General features: G+C 42.8%; 2 protein-coding genes across 2 annotated transcripts; one reads left to right on the forward strand and one right to left on the reverse strand.

Annotated features, from left to right (window-relative positions):
- Positions 1 to 114: 114 nt before the first annotated feature.
- On the reverse strand, positions 115 to 4,064 carry SODALDRAFT_332305 (hypothetical protein). Its single transcript, XM_028611673.1, has 4 exons — positions 3,841 to 4,064; positions 3,378 to 3,784; positions 332 to 3,321; positions 115 to 234 (listed from the first exon to the last, which is right to left on the reverse strand). Exons 1-3 carry the CDS (start codon positions 3,980 to 3,982, stop codon positions 385 to 387), a joined length of 3,486 nt encoding a protein of 1,161 aa, XP_028467948.1. The 5' UTR covers positions 3,983 to 4,064; the 3' UTR covers positions 115 to 234; positions 332 to 384.
- A 9,127-nt stretch (positions 4,065 to 13,191) lies between these two features.
- On the forward strand, positions 13,192 to 14,329 carry SODALDRAFT_343992 (hypothetical protein; the record flags this gene model as incomplete). The annotated part of the gene is made up of 2 exons (XM_028613144.1): positions 13,192 to 13,754; positions 13,828 to 14,329. Exons 1-2 carry the CDS (start codon positions 13,531 to 13,533, stop codon positions 14,327 to 14,329), a joined length of 726 nt encoding a protein of 241 aa, XP_028467949.1. The 5' UTR covers positions 13,192 to 13,530.
- Positions 14,330 to 18,699: the final 4,370 nt, after the last annotated feature.

An 18,699-nucleotide genomic window follows, 5' to 3' on the forward strand; every position in this document is an offset into this window, starting at 1 on the left:
CAAGCCTCTCAATGAAGCAAAAGTGCCACGCTCCACGCCGCACTAGATATGCTCAATCATAGGCGTGCTTCTTCTCGTCTCTGTATTCGCAGTGCCTTTTCTGTAGGGGGAGGGACGGACAACGGCAAGGACTTGCCCGTTATGCGGGTGGGCACTTTCGAACCGGCTACCGTTGCGGACGGTAAATTATCCACCCACAGACAATAGATGTCCATGGATAGGAGACACAGGGAACTAGTATGTGAGAAGGTCAGACAGGCCAGTCACTGTCCAGTTTCGAGAATAAAGGGGCTGGGAAGTGTTGCGCAAGCTTTATCTTCATCCCGCTTACATAGAAGCTTAACCCAGTTAGCATTTAGGCGCGAGCAGAAATGGGCTCGGTTTTTACAGGTCGCACTGCGATGTTTGAATTGACGGGCCTCGTTCTTCGACTCTGCAAATCAAGTCGAAACCCACACGCAAGTTCTCAGCTGAACTCAGGCCCTTCTTTACCGAACTTACATGCCGTTCTTGGACAAGGCGGCGTACACACCGGACGAGGAAACCCGAGACGACACTGGCAGACCAATTATCTGGAATCAAGGCTAGTACGTCATCAAGCTCGAACCAGCCTCCGAACCTTTCCAGGAGCGACTTCGTCTGTTCGACACGGTCGCTGACGTCTTCGATGGAGAGGAACTCTCCCAGAACAGCACGGAACAGCCGTGCCTGCATTTGATGTGTTGGCATGCTGTCTCGTTTCTGGCTGGATCGGGCGTAGATACTAGAGCCACCCCGGATGCAGTACGAAATAGCGGTATCGTAATCGCCCAGTTTGTGGACGAGAAGACGAATGGCATTTTCATGGTGCTGCTCACGCCCATCCAGGATGATTGTTTCTGGGACGAGAAGTTCGTCTGGAAGGGAACTAATGCGTTCCCTTATGGCGGATGTATCATACTCGCATGTTCCGCTTAAGAGCTGCAATAACCGCAGGCGACCTTGCCACACTTCGTTGTATGCTGGCGCGTTGTCTGTCAAAAACTGTTGGTATGTTGGTTTAGGTGTCTGGAGGGCGCGATATGCCACATACGTGGCCGCGAAAGTCTCCCGGCTAGTCTCGGACGATCTTAATTCGCCAATAATGATATCAAGATAATAGGTTATCAAGTCCTGAACAAAGGCTGTTTGGCCTTTCCCAAAGACGAGATGTTCCAAGTAGTACTTGACCGCGCTGGGTGCTTCATCACGAAGTATAGTTATGGCTTCGGCTGGTGCGTATTTCGGTGCCCGGCCCTCGTCCTCTGCGAAAGCCTGGACACCCAGCTTCGGGTTGCGATTTGCGAGCCAGATGCCGTATTCGCGCACGAGAGGTTGGCTGCTGACTTTGGTGAGATAGTCTCGAACGCGAGCCTCGCCATCGCGAAATTCGCCCCCGTCATCCCGTTCGCCCTCAATAATACGGCGCCATGTCCCAAGCACATCACCGGCCATCTTTCGGCTTTGGTAGAGTCGACTGAGGACAAACAATCGGTGATAGGATTCCAGTAGGGAGATGGCTCGGTCGAAACAATCAACCCCCTTATCGACCATCTCGTACAGCTCAGCCCTCACGTGGGAGACTGGGGAGCGCCGATCCAGCTCCAGAAGAACCGTTAAGAGTGCCGCATCCACCGTCCGGAAGACCTCCCTATCATCCGGCACACTCCCGAAACCCTTCTTTTTCCTCCACGACGATAGGAATCGTCGCAAGAACTGGAAAATGCTAGTATCAAGTGTCGAAAATGGCATCTTTCCTTGTTCGAAGGTGTTCCGCCGTAAGTGCTGTTCCGCGGTCTTTTTGACACCGTCGAATACCCAAATTCCCTTGCGACTTTCCACGACTTCATTGCGAAGACCGGGAATCAGCGAGATGACGACGCGAGCATCGAGTGAGCTTTCAGCCAAAACCTCCTCCAATGCCTTGACCTCCGTGTCCGAAAAAGGGGTGCCACTTGGGTTTAGGAAATCATCAAGGAGCATGATGCCCGCTTTCTGGCGGATGTAGCTGAGCGATACAAATTCAACTTCTGACCTCGCATCTCTCCCCCGGATCAATTTCAAAACACGTAAGACTGCACGGCGGTCAATGCTCAAGGGACTGGAATCGTGCCCGTGTGCATATGCAGCGTCAAGCTGGGCATCTAGCCGGAGAAGCAAGGGCTTACGAGTTGCCCACCAGATGCGGTTCCCAGACCAGACGGCTAACCGCGAATATGCCCTCGCGAACCTAGAAGCATACCCTTCTTCTTCGGCATTCCGCCTGAATTCCCAACCCTCAGATAGGGAGCCGTCGTCGCTCTGCGTATCGGTGTCCCGATCAAACAACTTCCGCTCTCCAATGACTTGGTCCAGAGATGTGTTAATGTCGGAGTCGCCCGTCTTCCGCAACAACGTTGAATTGTCTAGGGCGAACAGTGAGAATCTTGTTTGTCGTAGCCCGTCCACTACTTCACGAAAAAAAGTCTCGCCCCATTCAGAAACTGACCCTATGCCCAGGGCTGTCGACGTATCATCGGCCTCAAGCCAAAATTTCGACGGTTCTGTCCCCGCGACCTCGCTAGTCCATCGCTGGATCTCGAGACCATGGTGAAGTGCACCGCCAGAGCTCTTCGTCATAGACGCAATGATGTATCCGTCGTCTCCGTCAGTGGGAGCTGGATATTGCGTGCGTGAATCGGATAGGCCCTCGTCAACAACAACATCCCGTGGGTATCGGTCGAACTGGATGGTTGGTCGGGTAGGATCACCGTCGAGATTTACAAAAAGTCCAATGCCTGGCTCTGATGGTCCTGTGCCTGTGACAACAAGAAACTCCTCCGGGGTCGGCGAGACAATGTGCGGCTTCAGGAAGACGGGCCGTGGCCGTGGCCTCGCTGGGACATCGCAGTGCGGGAGATCGGTGGTGGTGCTGTCTGGGAGACCTGGTAGTGGCTTGTCTGCAGTTGAATCCTGTGACAGCCGGTGAATATCAGATGGCTTGAGATTGTTGTCCTGTATACCACTGGATACGGCGCCCCCCAAGCTTGTACTTCTAGTATGACCATGGGAGTCACTCGGACTCAAGAAACGACGGTTCTGGGCAGCCGAAGCGCTTCTTGAAATAGCTGCGTCATGACTCCCGGTAACGTCTAGGGCTCGGCCGATTGAACTGGATTGTTGAAAGTCGTCCACGGACGAAATGCTCATCAGCGGGATTTTCAACTGCCTGTCAATGTCCAACAAAGCATAGCTCCTGGAATCAGCCACGCACGCGATTGAGTCTCGTCGTACGGAAACAATGCTCTCCCCAATGTCGATTTTCTATGATAGAAATTAGAATCGGTTATGAGTTCTGGGCTGGCGACAGGGTGCCAAACCTTGACGGCCGTCGCATCATCTCCCACTCTTACGACTTGTATTCTTCGATTCAGAGACAGCAAGATCGTAACAGCGGAAGAAGCATCAGAGCCTTCACGTGACTCATTCAAGTCCACTCCCCCAACCCAGTTACAGTTCTTTACTTGTTTAGTGCCGAAGACAGGACTGAGCTCTGGCAGAGAGTAGAAGGTGACGGTCCAGTTGCATAGTACGCATGCCTTCGACACCTTGGGCAGGAGTAAGATCTGTTGGACTCCGGGCCGCGTGGTGCTCGATTCAGAGAACGGCGGTTGGAGCCTAGACGCGAGGATGAAGGTCTGCTTTGCAGTCATATGGTTTGCATCTGGGGGAATATGGACGTAGTGAAGGAGTTCGGCTGCGTTCGTTCCAATGTAGAGATTGTGGTCTGTATAGCGATTGTCAGCTGTCGACTCGCTTGTGCTGTAGTCCTCGGCCACGCACCAAAGTACTCAACGCAATTGATCTTCGTCCCATTGTCGGCACCATCCGCAGACAACGGCACGTCCTTCAGGAGTGTTCGTAATATGTAAGGTCCGTCCTCGAAAGGCTTACCCTCAGAACTTGTCTCAGTATTCGCACTCATGATTCGGTGTATTCTCTGCCTATATTGTCGGCATCGTGGCCTCCTTGCTGGACATGGGAACAAACTTGTGTGTTCTCGTACCTGTCAACTGTCGGGTACTGCTTCCACAAAGGCCCTGTCAAGGGCCGAGTCGAGTCCCCATTGTAGGTCTTGTGTACCTCGCACGGGCCGTCTTTTATAACTATGTGTCTGTCGGAATAGTTCCATAATAGTAGTCCTTTAGAGTAATTAACTTAAAACTGACCAGGTTATAGTCATATTTCAGAGATAATACTTAGTGAGTTCCCTATATATATTTCAGATTGTATATTTTATAAGCTATACAGTTGATTTATTATCTTTAGTAAATTATTATTATATAATAACGGCCTTGCTTAGGCCCCCGTAAAAATAACTACTTTGCGAGTAAAGTAGTAGGAGCCGCTAAGTATAGTAAGGGATCTAAGTATATATTCATTTTATATATATAATATAATTTACTATATATACTATAGTAGGAGTTAAGAGTGAATTGAAATATATATAAACTAAATTACTATCTACACTATCATAACTCTACTTCTTAGAAACGGCCAGCACTATATCCATTTCCCCTATCTCTTTTTCTTTTCTCTACTATATAAGACTTTGTTCTTTAGCGTTCTATACTAATATATGCATTTTAGCTTTAATCTTAGCAGACATAAGCTGGAAATTATATCTCTCTAGGTTAATATCATTAATCGCTTCTAGACTATCGAAGATCCGGGTCAATTACTAAGGAGCCAAGATACCCGGCTTGTATAGGGCCAAGGCGGTTAGGGGAGGGGGGCCTATTAATATTAGGAGAGTATTCCACAGCTTCTTTATAGCCGTGATTTTAAAGCCTAAAGGCAACCATTAAATACTATTCTTTCTTCGCCCTTCTTCTTCCCCGTACTAGAGATCTGGACGGCGCCTTTTATCCGGTCTTCTCCTTATACTATTATAGCCTTAAGTAAGAGTAGGAGATAGAAGTGTATTACTAGCTATTATATTACAATGACTCTATCGCTAGTAGTAATCGATTAACGTAGTACTAATCGGCTCGAAATTATAGCTATATGTGTATAGCACGTGCTAGTAGGACAGGCCTAGAGAGATCGTGATAGTATAAGTGCTATAGAGTCTTAGCGGTAGTTGTATTACCTGGTTTTCTACGTATCTTTTCTATAGTAGGAAGCTTAGTTTTAATGATTTCAAGGGATTATAGGATACTTAATAAATTAATAAGACTAAAAAGAGCTCTAGCTATAGAAAAGTCCACTTTATTAATTCAGGGTTACTTTTTTAAAGATAAGCCCGCCTCTTGGTTCTTTTAATATAACCGTAGGCTACAGAAAATAGATACTAGGTTATCTATGAAGGAGCAAATATACGGTTTAATACTAGTATACGAAGAGTCTGTAATAAAGGTCGTTCGCTTGCTGAAATAAGGGGCTATATATAAAACGTAATCTATATTCTTCCCTTTAAAGGCGTTAATCCAGGTTCCGAGGTTCTTTTTGTTTTCTTTTTTTCATTACGGGCGTGTAGCCCTAGAGCTATCGCGCGGCACCTATCGCCCTAAAGGCGATTAGGCTAGTAGAAGCTAGATACAGTAGATAACGGTGCTAAATAAAGGAAATCCTCCGTAACAATTTGCCTTATTGACGTACAAAATCGGTAAAACTCAAAACAGATGAACTAGGCCGCAGAATCCGAGGTTTACGCCCTGCACCACTCCATCGAGGCTATTTTAGTACCTAAAAGATAGGCTAATAAGGCCTATATTCCTCCTTTAGTACTAAACAATACCGGCAGATATAGGAGTAGGCCTGCTAGGGTTTCCTATAGGACTTTTCGTTCGTTTTTATAAAAAGGGCAGGAAAGTATAAGGCAGGTTATATCCTGTATAGGGGAGCCGGGATAGGAATAGCGGTCGTTAGCGTAGTTTAAGGCCCTGTTTTAGTGGGTTTTTAGGTATCCGCAGCCGGGTTTTAACTAAGTAAAAGCCGACTTTACCTATCTAGAGCACTGTATTAGTAGTGGCTTTTCGGGGAAACGGAGGTTATTATAAGCTAAGCGCCTATAAAGGCGGCCTAGCTATACCAATATATCTCTTTTTTCCGCCTTCTCTTAGTTATTCTAAAGGGCCTTCCTGATAAGCCCTATCCAGGCAAATCCGTAGCCAGCCAGTACTATTAGACCTAGCGCTTCTAGGCTTTAAAAGGGCGACCTTTACTATAGTAAATAGAGTAGAATAAAGGTAATCTATCTAAATAAAGAGGAACCGCGCCGAGGATATATCGGGGGGAATTAGCCCCGGCGAGGGCAGGGGCAGGGGCATATTAAACTCAAAATAAGCGGGTATATAAACAAGGGGGGGGGGGGTCCTTATCTTATACGTCTATAAACGGCCGTGAATCTCTAGTCCACTTTTATTTAATCTAACTAATCAGGTCCACTAGTCATTCCTCGGTTAATTAATGAAGGTTATCCTTAAAGGCGTTAATATTAATATCGAAGAAGGTATATTCTTTAAAGTCCACATCGCCAGTGCGTATAACACGGTTATGGCTGCGGCCTAGTACCTAGATACGGAAGATATTAGTGGAATCGTAGCCGATATAGGTAAGAGGAGCGATGCGATTTAATAGCCTATTAGTGCTCTTTTAGGCGTCCTTAGTTATTACGTACGCCTTATAGCCGTAGGCTCGAAGAAATAATAAAATCGGCTTTCTTTTAAAGAGGACCTTGTATAGCGTTTTCTAATCCTTTTTATTACACTATCTTCGTAGCGTGCGGTTATAGATATACGTAGCCGTGGGAATAGCCTTAGGCTATATAAACGGCGGGAGCTTTACGTGGATATTTATCACACGACTCTTTCAGGTCACCACGGCAGTAGCGTGTTCGGCACCCCCGTTCTACGCTTAAGTATCGGGGGCGGATACCTATAAAAGGATACCTTCTTCACGTAGGAATTAGGTTATATCATAGGATCAAGTTAGCTAATTATTAGATTCGAAAACGCGTACCTTATATCCTAATTAACGGTCTACCTAGGCAAGAAATTCCTTAATTATTACGAGGATATCCGCTACTAGTTTACTCTTTATAACGTAGGTAGCTATAAGGCCACTATAACAGTCGGTGAAAAATATAAACCTTGAATCGCCGTCGGACGTTTTGTTAAAATCCATGAAATCGATTACCTACTATTCCCCTATATAAGTAGGTACGGTGCGAGGGTACTTACTAATATACCGTTTTATTTTTATAAGCTCGTAGGCCACGTATTTAATAGTTATTAGTCCCTTAATCTTAACCCCCTATGTCTACTCTTCTACGTGCCTAAGAGGCTTAGGGCCAGCGCGCCCTAGCCGTAGAGACTATAGGATACCCTCCGTAGTGCTTAAATATAATACCGTCGATTTTCGGGTAGAAGAAAAGCCTAGAAAAGCAGCCGTAGATTAGTTAGAGGGCATGAATTTAATAACGGTTTAATCGAAGTAATGACTTAGCTAGTATAGTATTAATCTGTTAGCACGTCGAAGATAGTTGGCTAATAGCTTCTAATCCTACTAGTATCCTCGTAGTTGTAACCGTTAGTTTAAGATTAAATTATAGGTAAAGTCTTCATAGTATACGACGTTTAGTAGTCTAAAATCGAGGCCTCCTATTAGTTTATTTAAATTTACGGTCATATTACCGTAACTTTTAATAGGCAGCGATAAGCTACCTACGACTACATAGTCTTCCTTCGTGGCTAGGGTAAAATCAGAAAAACGAGAAAAATCGTTAAAGATATAGATTATAGCGCCGGAACTAAGGATAGTAGAGACTCGAAAAGAATACCTAGTAATAGCGGTTTCTGCTATAAAGCTAGCGGCGTAGGAGAAACCGCTACGGACGCTACTATAGTCGAGTCACGCCTCTTTAAGCTATATAGAGTCCCGGCTTATATCCTTCTTCACCTTCTTTACGGTACTTAGTTCTTCTACTTCCGCGCATATCGTAGGCTATATTTAAGGATCCGTTAGATAGTTATTTTAGTGCTCTCGAAAGGAGACTAGTCGTTATATACCGTTTCCGGAAATAGATAGAAGCAGGCGTTAATATTATAACTAGGCATAGTGTATACGTAGTATATCTACCCTATTTATAGAGTGCATTAGCAGCGTTAAGAAGAGAAACGGTTAGCTAAAGCAGTAGAAGGTATAGCTATAGATCTAGCCATAAAGGGATTCTTAGCTCTATTCTTCCCACAGCTACCCTTCTTAGGCTTAGCCGTGGCACCTAAGGTAACTTCGCCCTTATTGCTTCTAGTATATAGTGCCGGGAATATAATAGCGCGATGGTTACCACGTTTTCCTTAATCTTTAAGTCTAGTCTTAATATATTATTAACCAAGGGTATAAAGGTCCTCGGGGAGGATTACTTTCTTATCTAAAAGGCGTCCCTCGGCTTCGGTCTAGTCGCGCCTAGTTATTACACGTATCCCTCTAAAGAAGCTTACTATCTATATATACGTTACTGGCTTCGATTAGACCTCTTTAAGGCGTAGTAGCAGCTTCTACTATCTAGATAGCCACTCCTATAGCTTCTTTAAAGTTGTTAGCGTGCTACGGACGTATTCGTTATACTCTTCGTAGGTAATAACGCGGCGGGTCGCTATATAGGAAGCGGTATCTCGGCGGATAGCTTTAAATACCTCTTTAGGCGTAGGATTACGTAGTAGCAGCTTACGGCTTTTATCGATAGTATTAGTCTATTAGTTTAAAACGGCTTTAATACTGGTAATATACCTAGCATATTTATCTCTCTATATTTTCGAGTATTATATCGCCGAGTCGTAGGCGCACTAGCTAGTAGGTATTAGATCTAACCACTACGAGGGCGTAGCTTCTGCTTATAGGGTTACGTGCGAAGGCTAGAAGTTAGCGTATGAAGGCAAAACAGGCCTTTAAGGAGGGGAAATTAGATCGTTAGGGCGTAGATATTCCTAGACTTTATTATTAACGGCCGTAGCTTCGTAGTGTTTACTCTAGAGCTCCTAATTGCGATAGGATTTATAGGTAATAGGCTTATATTCCGGTATCTTAATAGTTATTTATAGATTAACACGCTATATCGGCGCAGCTAAATAGTTTCTTAATCATTGATAGTAAAAGGTAAAGGGTAGGGCTTTTATTTATCAAGTAAGACTCTTAATTATTAGATAACGCATATTCAAAATCGTCATAAAATGAGTCAAAACTAATAAAGGCATTTATATACAATTATAACTGTCTCGGACCGTTAGGGAACCGCTACCACCGTATTTTATATAGTGCAGATTCTGAAAGCGTCTACTCGGATTATAATCTTAGTAATCCGGCCCGTTATATAACTGAAAAAGACTATAGTTCATTCGATAGGAAATAGTCTAGATGTAGGGTTATAAATATCTCGCGAAGCGCCTATTTACTCCTAACATGGCATGTATATATAACAACTTCTTACACGATAAATAAAAACTTTTGATACTCTTAGAGCGCGGATATACTATAGTACTCCCCGCCTTAGTAGGATTATAGGCCGAAACCTTTATTAAGGACTATATTGTCCCGAGCGAGGTATAGAATATAATATAACTACTATTCCTACTCTTACTCTACTATTAGCGGCGTAGCCTTATATACCGCTAAGACTAGTATAGTCTCCGTGACTTCGGGAGTTTCCTCCGGTATTCGCGGTTATAGAAATATAGATAATATCCGATAAGGTTAAGTTATAGTATTTATCCTCATTATTTATAATTAGCGAATAATAGGTAGACTTAGTAGTATAGCGGTCTATAATAAAAGATTAGCGGTTAGTAATATCGGAAATAATATTAGTAGTTAGTATTAATAAGAAAAATAAGTTAGACTATTAATTAATACGCTATTCGATAAAAGAGCGTAGTATATCCCTTTTATCTTCTAGGAATCCGCCGATTATTATACTTATAATAAGGCGTAAGGGAAGTAAGCTTAGCCCCGCCCCTTTATTATTATAATTAGGCTTAGGTTTAATAGTGAAAAGTTTAGGACTAATAGTAAAGGGACGGATAGGCTATTTTCCCTTAAGATCCTAAGCTTAGCCGGGCCTTATAAGGAGTTCCCGGTAATAAGGCTCCTTACTTAGCTACTTAGCCACGGCGCTAATAAATTTTGCTAGCGTTAAGATCTATATTAGTCGGTATATAGGTTCCTCGGTAAATATCGCGGCCGTGGTTCTTCCTCCTGAAGTTAAGGCGCTAGTAGCGTTAGGTAAGCTAGGGAGATTATAGGCTTACTTAGTAACGCGAATTAGGGTATAAACCTCGGGCGAAAGGGCTTCCTTAGTAAGATTAGGATAATCGTTACCTATCTTAACGATATTCTCTATTCCCTTAAGGTCCCGGGGGCCGGGAATATTATTAGCGGGGTTAGCGTTAATTATAATTTAGAGCTTTAGGGTTTTTACGACTAGTAGTTATTAGAAAGGCGGTATAGATACCGTTTAAGAGTATACGACCTAAGGATAATAATTCGCTTATATACTCCACGCCTAGACCTATTAAAGGGGAGGCGTTTTTTTGAAGATTACGGACAAGTGGAAGGGACGAAAGTCACGAAAAGCAGTGGAAAAATAGATAGTAACAATGGGATTATAATATAGGGTTTCTGCGCGCGTTTGGATTGTGTTAAAAAACGATTAAGAAGTAGAATAAAGGAAGGAAGAACCGAACTGAGGAGACGGGTTAATATCCTTTGTTCTTTCCTTCTTTGTAAAGGGATCGAGATCGTAATAATAACGTAATCCTTTGTCTAAGACGTAATCCTTTGTCTAAGACGTAATCCTTTGTCTAAGACGTAATGCCTTGTCTAGGCTTACAGGGAAGCTATCCTTTGTTCGAGTACGAAGGTACTCGAAGGATATACTCGAAGGATATTATTAGTAATATCAAAAGTTTTTATTTAGCGATAAGCGGTTAAGCTATTTTATATAGTACTTATAGCGGACGCGGCGGCGTCGTGTAGCTTTTATAAGACGGCGGTATATAAACCTCGCGTGAAACTTAGTTACTACTATTTAATATACCCTAATCTAGTATATATCTAGCCAGCTAGTACTCTTAGACCTAGGAGCCAGGTTTTTCTAAAAGGGTAACCTTAGGGTGCCGTAAAGGGTAATAAAATAAGATATCTTCTCTAAGCTAAGGGGGACGCGCCCCTAAGCCTTAAGTATTCCACGGGTAAACCCCGTAGAATCCTTGGCTCCTATATATAGAAACCCGGGTATAACCTAGGGAAGCTATAGTATACACTAAAGGTACTTATAGTATACCCTGTCCGTGCTATGGCTTATACTATAGTACGCCCGTGGTACTCCCGTAGTACGCCCTGGCGTTCCTAGTAGAATCTAGGGCGTATTATCAGTCTACCATTATTATTTCCTCATCCCCGAGGCCTATGCCCACCCCCGAGGCTTATACTAATACGATACACCCCTCTAGTTAGTGCGGATTAATCCGGGCCGACTAGTCAATCAGAGGCCTTGGTTTAAACCGAACAGCTCTTAATTCTTTCTATTTTAAAAATAGTCTATCTTAAAACTAATCCTCGAAAAGGATCTTAAAAACGCTCTTAAACCAATACTTTTAATCATTTAATTTAACCTTAATCCCCGGCTTCTAATTACTCCAATTAGGTTAATCGCCGCCCGTTTAATCTACCCTCTATAAGCGTAGCCGTTAGTTATATCTCCAGCGGGCGTAGCCGTTAATAGGTATCTTTTATATGCCTATCGTTAAAAAGACGACAGGGCTTTAGTGGTATCTCCGGAGTAATAGCGGTGCCGAGGCTTATAGTAATACCGAAGGCTCGTAGTAATAGCGATAGTATTTGTATAGTAATAGCAGTGCCGATAGTTCTGTAGCGATAGCGGTGTTTTGTAGTAATAGCGATAGTATCTCTATGATAATAGCAGTACGAATAGTTCGGTTCTAGTTCCCTTACAGATATATAGTATCTACAAGGGAGACTAGATATTTCATATAGACTTAAACAGGACCTTAAAGTCCTACACGAGGTCCCTAATTAATAGCCCGTTATTATTAATCCTCTGCCTATTCGTTACTAAGTAGATATAATACTACTCCTAAGTAACAGTATATATCGCCGCGAGGGTATCTTTTACCTAATACTCTATAAAACCTATCTTAATAACCCTAGTCTATTAGTATTCTATTAAGATAGCCTTCTAAGTCGAGATCTACCTATCTATATCCTTTAGTATAGTCTTTAACAGTGTAACCAGGTATTAGTAGTATTATAAAGTCTAACGGCGTTAATCTATAGGTGTGGGAACTACGTACTCGTAAAGGGTAATAGTCTATGCCCTTATATTATTTACTTAATCTTCTTATAACGCCCTAAGGAGGTCGCTAAGAGGGGCGTAGATTACAGCCAGGATATAGGAGCGTAGGTTATTAAGTTCTTATTACCAACTATTATAGTCGGCCTTTTCTTCGCGATATACGGGGCGGTCTTAAAGGTATCGCGTTCTTCTTTAGGCGGAGAGGTCTTCTATTAACTTAGGAACCTTTATAGTCTTAGCTTAGTATTTTCGAATATTAGGTAGCGTAGGCTTAAGTAGCAGGGAGGCTTCTACTTCGTCGTTATCTAGTTAAGGATTAAGGTAATCGTTCTAAAAAGAGAAGAACTTCCCGCGGATACTACGTTCCTATATAATCCAGTCCTTCTAGGTAGTTAGAATCTAGTAATCGCGGTGAATATTAGAGGATATTTTCTATTACTTAAGCGAAGAGGTTACCCTAATTAGATTAACCATAGTCGATTAAGTGCTTATAACGTGGTTACTTTTATAGTGGAAGGGTAAAAAGAATAGCTTAAAGGTGGGGAAGATATTAAATACCTTTAAGCGTTATATTCCGGGCTTATAACTATCGTACGATAAATACACTCTTTTAACTTAGGGGAAATCTTCGCGTGTGCATATTATATTAAGTTATAATGTGTGGGAGACCGTTTACCCTATTTTTATAAGCGCACTACTCCTCCGGAAGTACTGCTCTATTTGGATACTATCCGGTGTTTTACCGTGGGTCCACCCTTATTATTTCCTGATCCCCGAGGCCTATGCCCACCCCCGAGGCTCGTGCTAATGCGACAGTTAACGGCTTTAATATAATCAATTTGGAACCTCTCGATCTGACCGGTTTTATCGTATTTACCCTTTACGGTTACGCAGTATTCGACATTTTACCCTTCAATTTTGACCCCAATTTTTGACGGTTCCAGTTACGCTGTATCTTTATATGACACCCGGTGCCTCGTGCCGGGGTTTACTAACCGGGTACAACCCGTAACAATCTCCCTCGTATTCGTTACTTCACTCTCATCCGGTCATGGTAATCTTGAGCCGTTAGGTCCTCTTCCTGCAAAATACCTGGTATCTTTTGTGGCTGTCCTAGAAAAACACCATTTATCTTGGTTGACTCCCTATTTCGGTTGGCCATGAATGGACTGGGTCCACCCGTCATCCCACCCAAAGCTCGACGGCACGATTCCAGTGTCATAGGAACGTCTACCAAGAAGACAGCGACAGCCGTCAGTGCCAGTATCGAATCAACCCTCGAGGTGTCGGCATGTCCTCCGGAAGCTGGCCAGAAAGGTGATTATGTGTCGCAAATTCCGAGCCGAGGTGATGGATGGCTTCCCAATGTCGTTCGAGATAAATCGTATGTGCTCTTGCGTCTTCATGCTTTCAGTTGCGGAAGTCGGGATCCAATGTTGACGGCCGTATGGGTGCAGGACGCAAGACCTAGCCAATGTCCTGGCACAACCTGCGCTTCTAAACGCTCTCACCGAATCACCAGGCACCATTCACGAATCCCGTTTTGACTCTCATCTTACCCTGGACGCTGCATTGACTAAGAATATCGAGCTCGCTGCTCAATTGATCGAACTAGAATCGAAGATCAACCATCAACGGTCTTCGACGCAAACCCAGCTCCTTTCGACACATGCAATTGAGAGGCAGTGGCGTCAAAAGCAGTCTAATATGGATGTCGTCTTAGGCCCCTTCTCTCCTGCCTCTCTCTACCAACGTCTGGCACAAGGGGTCCATGAGCAGGCAGCTGTATGTTCTGCCATGCAGGAAAGTTTCATAGAGAACAGCGTGGTCGGATCGACTGCTTTGGAGAGAGAAGTCGTGGACTGGATTCGCGGATATAAAGATGCAAAGACTCTGTATTATCTTCGCCAGGAACGTAAGAATCGGTGGGACGAGGGTCGAGTGGCTGGTTGGAGATAAACCATGGTGCCTATTGTGATTTGTCAGAACACAAATAAGGTACGGAATTATGTATGTGTACCTATTCATCGAAGTGAAGTTCGTAGTACTTCACGGGGATGTCTAACATTAGGAATGTCAGAACAAGAATATCGTTACGCGAACTCATGATTCTTATTCTTTGGATATTTTAAAGGTACTCTAAGGGAATGTCTATCTACCTTAAATAGTACTATAAAAAGGACTATGTGACATACATGATATATACCCTATAGAACCGACTCGGGGAACCAAAAGTACTGCCCCGGTAGCCGCCTACTCCTTCTAACAAGGAATATCAGAACACAAATAAAGGTACGGAATTATATATGTGTATTTATATAAGTGAAGTCCGCAGTACCCCACGGGAATGTCTAACTATAGGGAAAAACTAGGGGAAATATAGTCGGAGGGAGGATTTTAAGGAAGCGTAAGTAGGGTATATATAGAGGACTTAATAAAGGGCGTCTTAAGGATTTAACTAGTAAGGATAGCCAGGGAAGAGTATATACGGAGGAACTAGAACTTAGAGGACCCCTAACTTAGTATATATAGAAGACGGGGTGATTAGAGGAATAAGAGTATATAATAGCTCTTTAGTTAGTTTATTTACTTATATCTCCTTATTTTAGGAGTTATCTATACTATAAGGGCGTAGTCGAGATAACTAGGGCCGTAGTATAACCGCGTATATACGGTTTAGTATAGTTCTAGTAGCTAGTTATATAGCCGAAGACTGGGATAGCGCGGCCACCTACCTATATAATAGGATAGTAGCTAGACTGTTCCGGACTATGTTATCTATTATTATCCTTTCTTATTATATCTTCTGCTACGATTAAGGTACTAGTCTAGATTAAGTTACGTTGGCTTAGTTAGCCTAAGCTCTTTGATTCTATATCTTCTTCGAAGATTGTAGTGTTATGGGTTCTGTTTTGGTTAGCTACGTGATATATCTAGATTAACCTCCTTATCTATTTAATATCCTGTTTATAATCCTTAGCTAGAACGTCCTTACTCGGTTTTAGTTATAACCGGTATAGCCTTATAGACTCCTAGTACTAGTCGGAGGCACCGGTTCTATACTGCTATAAGTGCCGCTAAGGGGCCGTGCTAAGAGCCGGCCCTTATCTTATAAACGACTACGGAGTAGTAGGCTATAACCAGCCTAACTACTAAGAGGTATAATCTTTTTATATCTACGAAGGTATACTCTTATACTAGTTATCGCCTTTTAGCATGATAGTCGAAAACGGAGTAATAATAGAAGACGGAGTAGCCGTAGCCTCCTTAGTCGCGTTAGGATTAACGATAAGGGCTTTGTAGGTAGTGTAGGCTTAAGGAGCAGGTACGTATCGGCCTTCTTATTACATAGCTTTAAATTAAGATAGTTATTCTGGTAGGAGGCAGATTTACCGCGTATAGCGCGCTTCCACACTATGTAATCCCTCTAGTTAATAAGGGTAGTGGCCTTCTATTCGGCGTTGGATACGTTAAAAGATATCTTTGCTTACTTATCGGTTAATTATTTATTCGGTAGGTAGATAGGTACGTTATTATGATTATTATTATTACTCCGCTATCCTATCTAGTCTATAGGAGTCTAATTTGGACTCTATAGTCCTTCTAGGGTGGCTATAAAGAGGAAAACCTTTATACTCGTCCTTAGTTTGAGTAGTTCTACTACGGGGCCGATATAGCCCTGGTTCGTCTTTTCTGCGTATCTGTTATACCTTTAGGCTAATAGCTAATAGGAAGGGTAGTAGACTATAGTTCGGGTTAGCCTAGACCGGTCCTTAGCGAGGGGGCGGGGGGACTATAGGGGTACCGCGGCGCCTCCGCTATATAGTAGCCGTAGTATACTATATCCGGCCTCTATATATCCCCGGGGACCGTTCCTATTATTCCTTCTATTTAATTAAGGAAGAGAAAAGATAAGATAGGTGTTTCTGCCTCCCTTAGTGGTAGGTGCCTTCTTTATCCGGCGGTAGGCAGAAAGGGCAGGGCTCCGCCCGTATCCGTATACATAGTTAATCAATAATAAGGACCTCTTACTTTTCTTTTTTTCTTCCTATAACGCCTTAGAGCTTATTATAGGCTTTTCCTCGCGCTACGTTCCTGTTTATAGCCTTATTGGCCTGCCGTCACGGCGTTATACTAACTAGTAACGTCTTCTATTTGTTTATTTGTTTATGCCTAGTTCTCCTCTTTTTTCCCTATGTCGTACGTAGTTCGTGGCTTATAGGTGGCGCTACGGTAATATAGGGTTAACTAGGTAATACTATAATAATAGATACAATAATAATAATAACGATAAATTTAATAATCTTAAGTTATAAGTGGTTTAGTAGCGTGGTAGTGCCTTAGTAGTACTATGCTTTTTACCGTAGATACCTCCTAGTAATAATAGTAACCGCCGCTATACGCGCGGTGTAACCTATATAATACTGTATATATGCCCTTACGGTGTTAATATAGTATCGTGTCGGTTAATTTATAGTAGGTGCCTGTATTATAGTAAGCGCCTAGGGTTATACCCTAATAACATCGAAGCCTATTCCAATACTACGAGTATAGGTGTCGCCTACTTTTAGTATACGAATAGCCGGCGTCTTTATAAGGATATAAGTTATTAGTTTACCGTAGGAGTGCTATTAGGGTGCCGGGGTGGATAGGTCTAATAGGTCTTTGGATCCCCCGACTACTAAAAAGTAATAGCAGCATTTTATAGAAGTCTATCTAGTATATATAACGGCTAAGGCCGCCGGTAGCGTAGGTATCGCTGTACTAAGTAATCCCCCTTCGGTATTCTAGTAGTGCTATACTAATAGTCTAGTATTCTATAAGCTGTGGAGCGCCTAAAGACGGCGGCTTTATCCTTTAGATAGGCTATCTCTTGGGCGTTACCTTCCGGTCTCGGCCGTGGCGGTACCTTATTAGAGGAGTTATAGGGGGTATTACGCTATTAAAGGTATTCTTGTATAGAGTGGAATGAGAGTTAGTAACCGAAACGCCCTAAGTGAACACTGGTTAGTCTATAGGTGATAGGTCTTAAGGCCTTAGATTATTCGTAACCCGCTTCTAGAAAGAGGTCCCTAGGGCGTTCCTTTTATAGCTATCCGGAGTCTAACTAGAATCCTCCTATCTATCCCCGCCTGACTCCCTTAATATAAGACTATTATACCTAATATCTTAATTCTTAACCTCCTATTAACTCCTAGTGGCCCTATATCTAACCTTCAAGAGCCTGATATCTAGGAATCTATATATAGCCTTGGCTCTTTTAGGTCGTGGCGATATCTTTTATAGCTACAATCCCTTAGCTATATAATAGCAATACTATAGCAATAACCTGTTAATTCTAGGTGTGTCTGCTACTACTAGATAAGCCTTTTTAGGTTATAGATATAAGTCTTATAAATCCTATCTTTTAGCTATAAAATAGCGATACTGCGACGATAACTTATTAATTCCTAGTATATCTGCTCCTACTAAATAAGCCATTTTAGGTTATGGATATAACTCTTATAGATACTATCCTTAGCTATACTATGAATATAGTGCTGTACTAATAACCGGTTAGTCCGTGATATATCTAGTATTATTAACCCGATAAGCTAAGTATATCTTATTGTCCCTTTCTTAGTATATCCATGATATACGCCGAATTCGGCGCGTCAAGAGTATAGTGGGTCTCCTATAAGATTATTATATAAGTTGCCTCGATACGGTCTCTTTATAGCCTCCGCGTAGTACAGAGTCGGCTAACCGTTCTAGGGTCTTAAGTATATTAATAACGGAGTTAGTACCTTTAAGGGGGGTAAGGAGAAAGAAGATAATAAGGAGTAGTTATTTTAGTACCGCTAGGGCCCTGGTTTATCGAGCCCTTATTTAATTAGATAATGATGGTTATATCCCTCCTGCCTTATTATAGTGCTACCGAGTTTTCGTAGGCGTTCGTAATCATAGGGGTAAGCCGGAAATCGTTGGGCCTCCTCGGTTATAAGCACTACTTAGCTATTATTCCAGCTTCGGTATCGTATTCTAGTACGTTATATAAGTCTTCTTTAGTTATAAGCGGTCTCCCTATAACGACGAAAAGGTCTTTAGGCTCCTCCTTTATTATATCCTAATACTAAAATATTATATACTCCGCTATCTCTACACCTTTGTCGCCGTAGAGGTACGGTATTAATAGGAATCCTAATATCCTCGCCTTAACTAGGAACGTCTCGCCTCCGTTTAAGTTCTGCCTTATATAATACGCCCTAGAATCTACCGCGTATACTACGGTATACTACAGGGTACCCTAGCGGTACTATAGCATAAGGTATAGTACCCACGGGGTACGC

This window comes from Sodiomyces alkalinus (assembly GCF_003711515.1).
Source record: "Sodiomyces alkalinus F11 unplaced genomic scaffold SODALscaffold_3, whole genome shotgun sequence".
Taxonomy (NCBI): Eukaryota; Fungi; Ascomycota; class Sordariomycetes; order Glomerellales; family Plectosphaerellaceae; genus Sodiomyces; species Sodiomyces alkalinus.